We start from the raw sequence: 14,020 nt of genomic DNA on the forward strand, positions 1-14,020 counted from the left end.
CGGGTGTCCTTAAGTGGGGGACCGCCTGTGCATGTGTAGGACACAATGAGGCAAGTATCATGCTTTGTAAATTCCATGGGCATGCCAGGAGCACCATATCCATATCCAATAACATTATACTGCTGCCAGAATTAATATGCAACATTTTTTGTTATGTTATTGTCCTTCTAAACTTCACCACCATATATAGAAGGATGCCAAATGATTAGACAAAAACAAAAATTGTCCAACAATGGTAAATGTCCTGCAAATGTTTCTAAAAGCAAGGCGGTTGTCTTCATAGTCTGACCTAACATTAGCTAACCAGTGACACCTCCTATCCGATCGCTCCACAGCTCGTGGCGGTCTATGGGTTAAACTCTGCAGGATAATGGTGCATCCTGCACACGTTTCTCACAACATTTCCGGCTAGCCTTATGCTAGTGATCCTATCACAGATTTCCTGTGCAAACTTCGCACATCTTTTCTACCAGTTCAGCATGTAGAAGAAATCCCCCCCCCCACCCCTTTTTTTTTCTTGTTCACTATTATCATTGGTTTTATAAAATGTTTTGCTGTCGTGGGAACATGGATTATCAATAAAACTTCTATTACAGACACCTTGCAGCTGATCATTGCAGCCTGAGACTAAAGTAAAGCATCCAGAGAGCTTCACCAGGTCACAGTGGTCAGAGTGTGTCAGGTGTATTTAAAGGGGCTGGCTTCTTTTCAATAAATCTCTTCCATTAGACGTGTCTCTGCATGTATATGCACCTGTGTCATTGCCTCCTGTGAGATCTTCAGCCTTTCCCTGATCTCCACATGCTGCACTTTGCATCTCCACGCAACTTCCCATTTCTCACTCCTTCAGTCCATCCTAAGGGCAGCCTCCAGTGTGTCTTTTTTCTCTCAGTCCATCTCACTGACAGACACAGGGAAATTGGGAGGGGGAGCAGCAGGATGAGTAATCAACTCCTGCTGCAGGTCCCTCCTATTTATCAGTATTCAGACATGTATACAAAAGATCCAACAATATGCACAGAGAGTCTGCACACAGCACTAAAGGAAGCATCAGGGATGATAAATTGGTGAACAGTCAGGGAATATTATAAAGGCAGTAAAGGCACATGGGCAATTTATGTTAAAGAGTGGCCAACCCCTTTTAACCTATAGTGGAGGGCCCGCACCTTCCGTCTTGTCGCTACTACTGTGGGAGTGTGGCGTCATCATTTGGCGGTGCATCCAAGGTGCAACGTGTGCCAGGAAGTGCCCCCGATGTGAAGCACTTACAAACTCAAAAGTAACTGTGCCTTTAAGGTGTGGAGCCATTGATTGTAGTAGCTACATTAATAGTTCTCAAGCATTCAATCCTGCCGCATTGAGTATTATTACAATATTCCCATGGGGATGGAAGGAGGCTGCTGTCATAATGGCAGGTGTTGGGAGTCCACTTGATGGATTCACTGGTTCCACAGTTGGGCCAGTCCTGCATATTGACTATCATTTGGCTTCTGTCAGAAGCTTTGACCATGAAAAAGCGGGAAACTTTTTATTGTAATCCAGCGCTGCGGGTCACGACAAATGCATTAAAGGAAACCTACCATGAGGAATCTACCATCAGAAGTCTACCATCCTCCTGCCTGCCTCTGCCCTAATCTGTAATTTAAGAATCATGGAACCAGACGTATTAAAAAAAAAATATATATATTTTTTAGGAATATGTACCAGCAGTGGTTAATTGGGCATGGAGTATCCTTAGCTCCCAGTGCCCGGCCAGGCTACTACATTCCCCAGTAGCCTCTGCAGCTAATTTACTTATTACAAAAATAAAGTTTATTTACCAAGTTAGGTTATGTTCCTGAATGATTAAATTACGGATTAGGGCAGAGGCAGGGAGGAGGAATCTAACATCACATCTACTTCTGATGGGAGATTCCTCATGGTAGGTTTCATTTAAGTGTAAAGTGCATTTCTGTATTGAGATGATCCACAGCTCCATTCTGCTGTGTGGTACCGTATTTTTCAGACTATAAAGTCGCTCTGGATTATAAGGCGCACCATCATTAAATGCCTGCTAAAACGTCTAGGTTCACATATAAGGCACACCGGATTATAAGGCGCACCTGAGTATAAGGATGAATGACCAGCAGGTGGCAGACCTGTGCACAGTTCAAGACAGCTGTTGTCTGTAAGTAAGGTTCATATATAAGGCGCACTGGACTATAATGCGCACCTTTGATTCCTGAGAAAAATCAAAGGATTTTTGGTGTGCCTTATAGGACGAAAAATACGGTAATCAGAAGTCTTCTCCAGCTTTCACTCAGTGCTGCGAAGTAGGTTGCCACTCACTTGATGGTTCAGAGATGCCTTGTATCAGCCAGTCATTCATGTCCACAAAGCGGCAGCAAATGGAGGGTCTACTAACTGCAGATGACTAATTTACTTTCCAGGCCATTATGATAGTATCCAGTCTCATTACCGTCACTCCCCTGTACTGGAGAAAGGGGTGCCCTGTGCCCTTATGGTCACAACTAGCTGCGGATTAGGTAAAAGGCCATTTCTAAACCAGGAGGCTTTACTGCCCATTCCAAGAAAGTGGTGCAGAACATTTAATGAATGTGTACTGGTAAATTACCTAATATTCTGCACCCAACAGCTACACAACTAGAAGAGAAATGGCCAACACCCTAAAAGTCCCGGCTTTTCTTTTTCAGATGCCTATGGTTACTAAAAGTTAGAAAAATTAAATATAAATGACCTGGTAATCCCAAAAAATGACAAAAACAAGAATAGACATGAATAGGTTAAATACAGTAGAAGATATGAATAGACTGGGGAAGAAATACAGTATCCCTACTGACAATATTCCCCTCCCTGTAAGTAGAAGGAGCCTGGCAATGCTACACATTCATCTAAGGAAAGTACTTTGCATTTCTATCAACTCCTTGTGCATTTTTTTTCCCCAAATGCCACATCAGAAGCGTCTGATCCTACCCTGCGCCATTCTGTCTGTTTCACAGTCTTACCTCTAATTTTATTGCTGATGGGTATGAAGCCTCTGAAGCCCCTCACCACACAGGTATAAGAAATGCGAGCCGGCCGTACCCAGCGAACTGCGAGTCGCATTTCAGAATCGCATGTTTCAACATATAAAACTTACACATTAGCAGAAAATTAGAGGTTACTTGTTTTAACGTGGTATTAAAAGCCTTGATCCCGCCAATAAAAGAGTCAAGAAATCTCATAATCATTTTACAAAACTGTAATAACTTTTAGAAAATAAGATGAATCACTCAACCTACAGCACTCACCTGTCCAAGCCCCAGCACAAAGAAGACTACACATGAAATCGCTGCACAAGACACTGTACACATAAGAATTTACATTCAGAATGACGGCCAGAGATATAAAAATAAAAGAAAACAGAATCTGTCACTGGCTCCTGTGTTAGGGCCGGTATATGCCATGACACGATAGCATTAACTTCAGCATCATGGAAGGAAGAAGCCTTATGCATGATAGATACAGTACAACACCCAATCTCCCCATGTAAAATACAGGTTTAGTTCTCATTAGGACCCAGGATAGGATTTTGTGCTATTCAATATAGAGGAATGGCGAATGTGTTGCCCCATCTAAGCCACTTCTCCAATATGTGGGCAATTCCTGGCAGTCAGCACTCACTGACCACATATCCACGTATAGGTCTACATGTATAATGGGAAAAAAAAATGTCCAATCTGACCGCTACAGGGAAGGCCCATTGTTTCCAATCACACAAACTGTTCTGTGGAGAGGAAAATAAAACAATCCATCCAACCTGAAACCATAAGTGACTAAATGTAATCCTTTCATGTAAAGTATAAAGGGGAGTAACAATTTCTAGCCATTAAAGGACTTGTATTTGATGCATTTGTAGCAGATTCCCCCTCTCCATGCTCCATCACTTAGTTTTCCCAGACAAGTAGGTGGAGACTAGCACTATGTGGTCTCCATTGCATTGTAGCAAGGTGGTGAGATTGTGCTCTCCTATGTATCTGTAGCACCTTCCTAGGTAACAGCATCAGAGAGAAGTAAAGTCAATTTGAAGTGCACTTATGTTTTGCTATATCTACATGATCCAGGGGCACTACTTTAATGGGAATGTGTCATAACAAAAATACATGTTAAACTCTGAATTATTTTTTATCCCATGTCACCAGACAAGTCAGAACAATTGACAACACTCTGCCAACAAGTGTCAGAGTGGAACCAATCAGAACGCAGCTTTCATTTTATAAACAGCTGTGGGGAAAAAGAAAGCTGGGTTCTGATTGGGTGCCATGGGCAACTATAACAGTTCTGCTCTCACACACTTCTGATAAATCTCCCCCATGGTGTTGTTTTAGGTATTTAGGTCACTGAAAGAACCATTTGTCAACCAAATTTTGTTCAAAGGGAACCTGTCAGGTACTGGTGGTTTAGTTTCCCAAATCGTCTATTACTCTTTTCTCTTTATGTTCGCTAAGGAAAAAACAAACTTGCTTTGGTCCGGATCTCCTGGCAGTGAAGCCACTGTAGTGCATCCTAGCCTCACCGCACAAGAAGCAGGGGTGTACAACTATGGTCCAATGTGCTATTGGACTCATCTCTAGATAAAGTTTTTTTTTTTCTTTTTGTTTTATAATGGCCACAGTGAAAACCTTTGGGTTACTAAACCACATGCCCATAAGTTTTAGTGTCCCAAATCGCCCCGAATGTTTCTCTTTAAGCAACCCTGTGAAGATTTATACAGTTACGTCCTGTCTCCCATTATGAGGAAACACAGGGCCTGGATACTTTCCGGATTTTTTTTTCTCCACTGAAGTGTATTCTGTATGGTTTTAGATTAAATAAAAAAATTAAAAAAAAAAAAGGGAAAAAAAACACTACAAAGAATACCAATAGAAGAACAAATATAAATAAATGAAAAAACCTTTACCACCAACCCAAGTGCACAGGGAATGGTCATAAAGCACAGATACAATTGCAACACCACAATAAAAGTTATAAACTGGGCATAAAATAAATAAAATGCGCAGAGTCATGTCCTAATGGGATAAGTGCTCGCTGCTGGAAGAGGTATTCTAATGAGCTGGAATCTGGACAAGATTTCATTGTTTACATGAAGTGAAGCAGCCCTACGAAGAGGTGAAATTGTACAGTCGCTACAGGAACGCCAGCGCTACAACCAGCTTCGCTTTGCCCTTTTCATCAACCTTAAAGGATATTTGACGTCCATGCTTCTCCACAGGTCTGTGCAGAGGGGAATGAAGGCGATTACGTGAAACTCTTTCCACCAGCCCATGGTGCCTCATACCTCGTATATTATCTGCCGGTTGAAAGGAAGCCTGCAAAAAAAAAAAAAAGAGAGGCAACATTAGCAGTGCTAAAAAAGGAACACCAAACATGGACATTAATAATAAATGCTCAAAGCAGGTCTGTATAATGTCATGCCCGCAGCCACTGGTACCAGAAAACTGGAGACCACATCCTAACCATGGCTTTTAGGAGGAGTCACAAGCTCTACCAAAAAATAGTGAGACTGCAAGGCATGCAAATGCGGATTATATGGATTTGGTGCTGGTACTGAGCACAAGTATACACCAAAACAACAAAAATCTCTAACATAAATTGCATAAGTACAAAGTCCTTAGAATACCACAGCTCATAGAATACATTGTACAAAGAGATGAAACAACTAATTATACTGTGAATGCCAGGTGCAGGTTGGGAAATATGCAAATATGTTTTCCAGGATGGTATAATGAACATTGGAGCAGATTTATCAAGCTGTCTAAAAGTAAGACTGATCTTATTTGCCCATAGGAATCAATCACAGCTCCCCTTTAAAATATTCATGAACTCTGGTGAAATGAAAGCTGAGCTGTTATTGGCTGCCACGTGCAACCAAGAACATTCTTACTTTTAGGCTGAATTCACACTACCGCAAGGGGGGATGTATATACTGCCGATATACACCCACCTGTCCAACTGCTCATTAACACTTAATTTCTAATCAGCCAATCACATGGCGGCAACTCAGTGCATTTAGGCATGTAGACATGGTCAAGACAATCTCCTGCAGTTCAAACCGAGCATCAGTATGGGGAAGAAAGGTGATTTGAGTGCCTTTGAACGTGGCATGGTTGTTGGTGCCAGAAGGGCTGGTCTGAGTATTTCAGAAACTGCTGATCTACTGGGATTTTCACGCACAACCATCTCTAGGGTTTACAGAGAATGGTCCAAAAAAGAAAAAACATCCAGTGAGCGGCAGTTCTGTGGGCGGAAATGCCTTTTTGATGCCAGAGGTCAGAGGAGAATGGGCAGACTGGTTCAAGCTGATAGAAAGGCAACAGTGACTCAAATCGCCACCTGTTACAACCAAGGTAGGCAGAAGAGCATCTCTGAAAGCACAGTACGTCGAACTTTGAGGCAGATGGGCTACAGCAGCAGAAGACCACACCGGGTGCCACTCCTTTCAGCTAAGAACAGGAAACTGAGGCTACAATTTGCACAAGCTCATCGAAATTGGACAGTAGAAGATTGGAAAAACGTTGCCTGGTCTGATGAGTCTCGATTTCTGCTGCGACAATAGGATGGTAGGGTCAGAATTTGGCATCAACAACATGAAAGTATAGATCCATCCTGCCTTGTATCAACGGTTCAGGCTGGTGGTGGTGGTGTCATGGTGTGGGGAATATTTTCTTGCCACTCTTTGGGCCCCTTGGTACCAATTGAGCATCGTTGCAATGCCACAGCCTACGTAAGTATTGTTGCTGACCAGGTCCATCCCTTTATGACCACAATGTACCCAACATCTGATGGCTACTTTCAGCAGGATAATGTGCCATGTCATAAAGCTGGAATCATCTCAGACTGGTTTCTTGAACATGACAATGAGTTCACTGTACTCAAATGGACTCCACAGTCACCAGATCTCAATCCAATAGAGCATTTTTGGGATGTGGTGGAACGGGAGATTCGCATCATGGATGTGCAGCCGACAAATCTGCGGCAACTGTGTGATGCCATCATGTCAATATGGACCAAAATCTCTGAGGAATGCTTCCAGCACCTTGTTGAATCTATGCCATGAAGAATTGAGGCAGTTCTGAAGGCAAAAGGGGGTCCAACCCGTTACTAGCATGGTGTACCTAATAAAGTGACCGGTGAGTGTACATCCCCCATAGACGGCAATGGGCGCGCTGCGCCCTACGGGAGTGGTACCCCGTGAAAAAATAGGACATGTCCTATTTTTTCAGGGCATACGGCGCCGTGCGCCATGTATCCCTATGGAGAGGGGCGGGGGTGAGCAGTGCTCTCCCCCTCCTCCTCTCTCCGCGCGCTGCCGTGTGCCCGCCCTGCTACGGTAAGGCGGGCACCGGTCGTGTGAATCCAGCCTTAGACACCTTGATAAATCTGCCCTATTGCCTCTTCTGGTTACCTTTTGAGGCAGCCTCCTTGGCAACAGGCATGACTTTCAAGAATTTGTGTGTAGGGTTCATCATGATGCAGCAAGTGGAGATTTAGGATGTCCTCCTGGCCAATATTTAATTCACAAAAACAATTCTATACCCAACTTTTTGGAATGAGAAGAGAATTCCTGCTTAATTCACATTGAAGAAAGAAAATGATATTTCATCGCTTTCCCTGTGGAAGCCAAACTAAATATGCAAACTGATAATGTGAAATACAAGGCCTAGCCCAGAGGTCGCACTAACATTTATCCAGAAGGGTAATACTCCTCTCACCATTTTTAAGGATTATTTTCATCCGAGGAAGAGTATGGAATTTTCAGTAATACAAATATACAACTCCTAGTCGTATACATTGTTAATAGCCAGCGCCAAACCCCCTACCTCCCCACGCTGAGCAGGCTGGGGCTGCCGCCACTAAATTTATTTAATATTTATTTTTGGGGTGTTGAGTTTATTTTTTACTAAAGTGTATCAAGCGGTAGTCCTTCCCAAAAACATAAGCCTTCTGAACAATGCACTTGCGTTCAATAACTAGCAAGATGTATTTGGCCGCGATAAAGTTGCTACTTACTGAGCACAAGTGTTTTGGTTCGGGGAGGATTTTGTTCAACAGAATGAGTTTCAATACAATGTGAACACAGTCTTGGGGTATTTATTTATTTTATCCCTTACTTGAAATGCCTGGATCATTGTACAAGCACTGTCATCTCCTGTGTCCCCTCCTCCTTCTCATAGATTGTAAGCTCTTGTGACCATTGTACAAGCGCTGTCATCTCCTGTGTCCCCTACTCCTCATAGACTATAAGCTCTTGTGACCATTGTATAAGGACTGTTATCTCCTGCACACCCCCCCCCCCCCTCCTCATAGATTGTAAGCTCTGGGGACCATTGTACAAGCACTGTCCCCTCCTGTGTCCCATGCAGTCCACCCATGCATAGAACCTCAATCATAACTATTTTGTACTTTATTGAATACATGTTATGTCAGGCTCAGGTAACCACTATTAATTAATTGAACTCCCTGGGAATAGGTCAGTCACACAAACCTGTGAGAACACCACAGCAGGCACAGGACCCCCACAGCAGACACAGGACCCCCACAGATGACAACAAACACCTTTGGAATCAAACACTTCTCCACTCTCCTTCTTTCTCACTCTGCCAAGTCTGCTAGTGCGCATGTGGAGCTGTATCTATTAGAACTAGAGAGTCGGGTCAGGAGGGGAGGAGGAGCTGAGACCCCAGAAAAGGTCACATGTCCTGTCCTCCTGCCTGTGCCTTGCCCTCAATGTAATGTGATTCCCCTGCTGCTCCCTATATGCTAGTGACACTGGACACAGAGCAGCTGGGAGAAGACAGTGACTGCTCCGTGCTGAGGGGGCGTGGCCTGAGCTCCTCTTCTGCGGGGGAGGAGCAGTTACATCTCCGCAGTGTAGTGGTCAGTGTGCAGGGCACGTGACTGCTCTCTGTCTGAGCTCCGCTGTCCGCTCTGTCCTTACACACTAGCAGGCGGCAGCTGCACATCACTAATGCCGAGAGCCAGACAGCGCTTACACAATTACATCACCAAGCGTATTTATACGCTTGGTGGTTTTTTTGGAGCGTAAATGAGCCTCTGCATGCGTCATAGACGCTTGTAGAGGCGTTATTGCGATCTCTGGCCTAGCCTCTGATATCTGCCATGGATACTATTAAAGCAAATGAGTCTTGAGAAATCCACTTAATTTTTTTTAAACCGGTATAGGAATTTTAATTTTATATGTAAATATTTTCTAGTGAAAAACAAACAAACAAAAAAAAAAACTCAGAAAACTCTCAGTGAACGGTACACCCCAACAAACTAACACTGCTCTAATAAAGCGTAGAACCATTAGATTAAACTTTTATCTAATAATTCTGTGTTACCAAGCACCTACAACATATACAGTCTAACAGGTAACCATCTCCATCTTTTCACCTCCCTTAGACAAAGTTGAATAAAATCTTGCTCACTTGATTCCATTCAAGTGAAAAACTCACAGTTGGCACAACCAAAAAAATTCTACAAACTGCAAAGCAGACTGCAGGCTGTCAAAAATAGCCGGCAACCATCTCCTATGGCAGTGATGGCGAACCTTTTGGAGACAGGGTGCCCAAACTACAACCAAAACTCACTTATATGTCGCAAAGTGCCAACATGACAATTTAAGCAGTAACTTATTGATCCCTGCTGTATCACAGGTTTTAATCGTATTGGCCAACTGAATTCACCAATGCGATAGAAAGATGGAGAAATTTGGATTGTAGCTTCCCTCCAGGGTCCCCTAAAGAGGAAGAATCAGGGAACCCAGAGCAGGAGCTCCAATGACAATCCATCTCTATCCAGCCCTTCCCGCTCCTCCTGTAGTCCTGGCAGTCAAGGATGTCGCTTTAAAATAGCGCTGAGCATGGCGCATCCTGGGCTGTAATGGACCACAGGAGAAAGCCTTGAGACGTATCTGGCAAACTATGTGTTGGGGTGAAGGCCTGTGTGCCCACAGAAAGGGCTCCGAGTGCCACCTCTGGCACCCGTGGCATAGGTTCGCCACCACTGTCCTATGGGTAAAATTCCTCCACCTGTCACTCAATATTCCAAGAAGACTTTAAAAATAAAATGTGTGATTTGATCAGACCTAGTCTTACTCTCAGTAAGAAAAATATAGTCTTGATAAAACCACTTTAAAACATGCCACTGGTATTCTCATAGATTTCTACAGTCTTTTGAACTTTTGAGGAAATAAGTGAAACGTTGAGAATGTGTCTGCACATTCCTGAACATGTATCAGACACAAAGTCTAACACTGAAATGATCACGCTAAACATACTTTAAAAAAATTCTAACATTGTACAATTTTTTGCCACTCAATTTAATCCTAGGATTTGTTCTCTTAAAAGGGGTTTCCCACTTGATATTGTTTGGGAAAAAAAAAAGTTACGCAATTTTCCAATATACTTTCTGTATGAGTTCCTCGCAGTCTTCTAGATCTCTGCTTGCTGTCCTGCCATAGAAAGCTTCTATGTTTACTTCCAGTGGATAGAAATCTGTCCATGGGCATGTGATGTCACACAGGTGCACGAGCAGTTAGTATCACAGGGAGTAATCAGAGTGGTGTGATACAATGAGCCGTGCACCTGTGCGACATCACATGACCATGGATACGTTTTTTTTTTACTGTGCATAAACGTAGAAGCTTTCTATACAAGACCGCAAGCAGAGATCTATTTAAAAAAAAAAAAGGGGGGACGGGGGGACGGTTACAGAAAGTATATTGGAAAATTGTAAAAACCTTTCAATATCCAAACAATATCAATTATTTGTTGAAGGTGGACAACCCCTTTAAGTATATTAATTAAACAATCTGTTCTATTCAAAGAAATGTCTATAATTCTATCCTTACTACTGGTAAGAAAAAAAAAAGTGAAACCATTAACTTATGGCCGCTTAATGTCAGCGTTATTAGAAATTAGAGTTTCAACAGCGTTTGGTCAGCTATAAACTGAATAATTGTCAATCAATTGTCAAGGTTTTCAGTCCGATTTTGTTCTGTGTGGTCATAAGTGAAAATTTAGGACTGCACAATTCATTCAGGAAATAAAAACAAACAAAACAAAAAAAAAAAAAAAAATTCAGAACAGAAACATTTTTTGGTAACTTTACTTTGTGAGAGGAGTCGTGGGACTTTAAGATTATGGTCTCAAAGTGAAGGAAACTCATCCAATACAGAGAGTATGAGCTGTAACTTCCATAAAAGTGTCTCTACATGGATTATCCCTCGATGGTAATATTTGTATAATGCTTGCTGCACAGTCCAAAGGGTCAGTAAACAACTTTCCAAGCTGCCTCTTCACAGCTATAAAGACTCTTTCCAAGTCCTCTCCCCCTTTGGGGCCCATGAGGTTCCTGAATATCTTCAGAGAGGCGACAATTCACTGAAAACCGAGTCACGCGAATACGGGAACTGCAAGGTTTAGAACATAAGGTGCAAATAATCGGAAAAAAAAAATCTATGTACGTGCAGTGGGATAGAAAAGTGTGCAGAGTAAAATCTAACAAATACAAGTATGCCACTTTTTTTTTTCTTTTATAAGTTCCTATGGGGAAACAAAGACACAACACGCCATCCATTTTTTGTTTGCACTGAAGCGTTCCCAATTTACATGGGTTATGATGAGCCTTTGTATAAAACACAAGGTGAATGTCCAATCCAGGAGCCAAAACACAAACCATCCAATTATCAGCGTTATTATCCACATCATAGGGACAAGCACAGGAACAGACACATCCTAAAATCTTTGATAAGGCTGGAAAGGAAGGAAGTTCTAGAATTGAGCCCTATCACACTCCGTACTCACCACAGGTACAAACAATCACATCTCAGTAGGACAAGAGATCAAAGATTCAGCGGGGGAATCCTGAAGTGGAGTCGGAAATACATCATAAAATGTATTACAGCTTAGGAATTCCTTTGGTCACACGGCAAAGAAGACCCTTGTTTTCAAGGACACCTGTCATCAGGTCTCTGTCACCAATTACGTCACCAATACCAATTGGAGCAGCTCACAAGGATCCATCCCAGCATTTATCAAGTCAATTCATACTCTAATCATTGTAAAATCTGATTTTCTTTGTTATATGCTTGGCACATGGAGAGAGACACAGACAGCAGCTACACAAGTATAGGAGTAACAGCATGTCAGGCTGTCACAACTACTACAGGATTCAGCCATGTGTATAGGAGTATCTCACACACACAGGATGTAGGGGCCGCCAGAACCAGGAAGCACATAGAGGAGCCAGCACCAGGAGTGTCACATCATTATACAGGCCGTCAGTCATGTGTATATGAGCATCTCATACACACACAGGCTGCAGGGGGTGCCATCACCAGGAGTGTCACATCATTATACAGGCTGTCAGTCATGTATATAGGTGTATCTCATACACTCATAGGCCGCAGGGGGTGCCAGAACCAGGAAGTATAGAGAGAAGCCAGCACCAGGAGTGTGAGATCATTATACAGGCTGTCATTCATGTGTATAGGAGTATCTCATACCAAGAGGCTTCAGAAGGCCGCCAGAATCAGGAAGTATATAGAGGCAGCCAGAACCAGGAGTGTCACATCATTATACAGGCTGTCAGTCAAGCACTGGCGGTGTGGCTGTGCCTCACACATGAATAAGCTGAACAGCTGAATATCATTGATTCATTGGACCCTTCTAAGGTCATTTGCATACAGATTTAGGACCTCATTGCTTAAGTTTACAGGCATGTAGAGGGACAATGAAGGGATAGAGGCAATGCTTTCTAATGGCAGTTTATGAAAATATATTTAGCTTTGGGTGGTTAATTTGCCCGCCAGGTTCTCTTTAAACTGTTATAGTTTATTAATATGCTGGTATCTTGTTGTAAAGCTACTCAAATTAAATAAAAGATGCTGAATTTGCAGGTGGACTGACCATCATACACATATGGGACTCTCAATGACAGATTTCAGGAAAGGTAAGGATTTAGCAAATTGTAATGTAAAAGGACATCTACCATCAAGATAGACCCAGCCAATGTGACTGTGGCATGGCCACGTTAAATCCTTCTAAAATCATGATAATGAACCAGAAGATCTATGGGGGCGGAGTGGGTGGGCACGGAGCTGAATATTCGCAGGTTTTTTCTCAAACCTTCGACAGATCACAACTGCCGTAGTTGTGCCGCCAGCGCAGCTCAGCCCAGGATGCATCATTGGTGGCTGTGGCCTGTCATATGTTCGGTGGCCTTATTTCTCAAGACTTCAGAGTCAAGTAATTTCTGCATCAGAGGAGTACTAGCTGCTGCCACGGACATCTGATGCCACGTCTAGTAGGTAAGAGCATCAGAACCACGTAAAAACCTGGCTGTCTGTCCACAAAAAAAACACAAGTCGACTAGAACTGGCAGAACTAATGCTAACGTATTATTCTACGGACCATCTAAGGCTCTTACTACATAGCCGGCTGCAGGAGTGACAGCATAGCTTTACAATATCGCAATGGCCTTAGGGCTGGAGATCATGCCAGAGCAATGAAACTGGTTTACTGATTTTAATGGAGTTTTAGTTAATAAAGTGCAATGATCCTGTTGAGAACATCAAACTTTTTAATAAATGCTGTGTTTCAGTTATTTTTCCACGATCTCTACTTGCAGTATGAAGTCCGTGGTCTAATCCAGTCCATCTTTTCAAGTGCATCTATAAGTGCACAAACTGTACTAAAAATTACTACCCACCAATCTTACCTTTTAAAAATGTTATCTGAAAAGCAAAGTCACACCATTAACTTTGTCCACTATTGCCTACCTACTACAAATCTTGTGGACTTGTAGTGGCACTTAGGAAAATGCACTCAGGATGGCGCTGCTGTAGAAGTATTGCGGTCTGTGCATTGGCTCCGGCTTTTACCCCCACTCCACCCTGCGGCACCAACTTGGCACTCTCACCCTATCAGCGCCCCACAAGTTTTGTATTGTTACACAAGGGTAATCTGTGTGTGGT

The 14,020-nt window shown here is 42.8% G+C and overlaps 1 protein-coding gene across 3 annotated transcripts in view; it reads right to left on the bottom strand.

Annotated features, from left to right (window-relative positions):
* CRTC3 (CREB regulated transcription coactivator 3) overlaps window positions 1–14,020 on the bottom strand; it is a 79,845-nt gene that overhangs the window by 41,375 nt on the left and 24,450 nt on the right. For all 3 annotated transcript variants that reach the window (XM_072148359.1, XM_072148358.1, XM_072148357.1), the window contains exon 3: window positions 5,229–5,348. In XM_072148359.1, the coding sequence (XP_072004460.1) occupies window positions 5,229–5,348 (120 nt within the window). The remainder of the gene's footprint in view (window positions 1–5,228; window positions 5,349–14,020) is intronic.

This window comes from Engystomops pustulosus, chromosome 4 (genome assembly GCF_040894005.1).
Source record: "Engystomops pustulosus chromosome 4, aEngPut4.maternal, whole genome shotgun sequence".
Taxonomy (NCBI): Eukaryota; Metazoa; Chordata; class Amphibia; order Anura; family Leptodactylidae; genus Engystomops; species Engystomops pustulosus.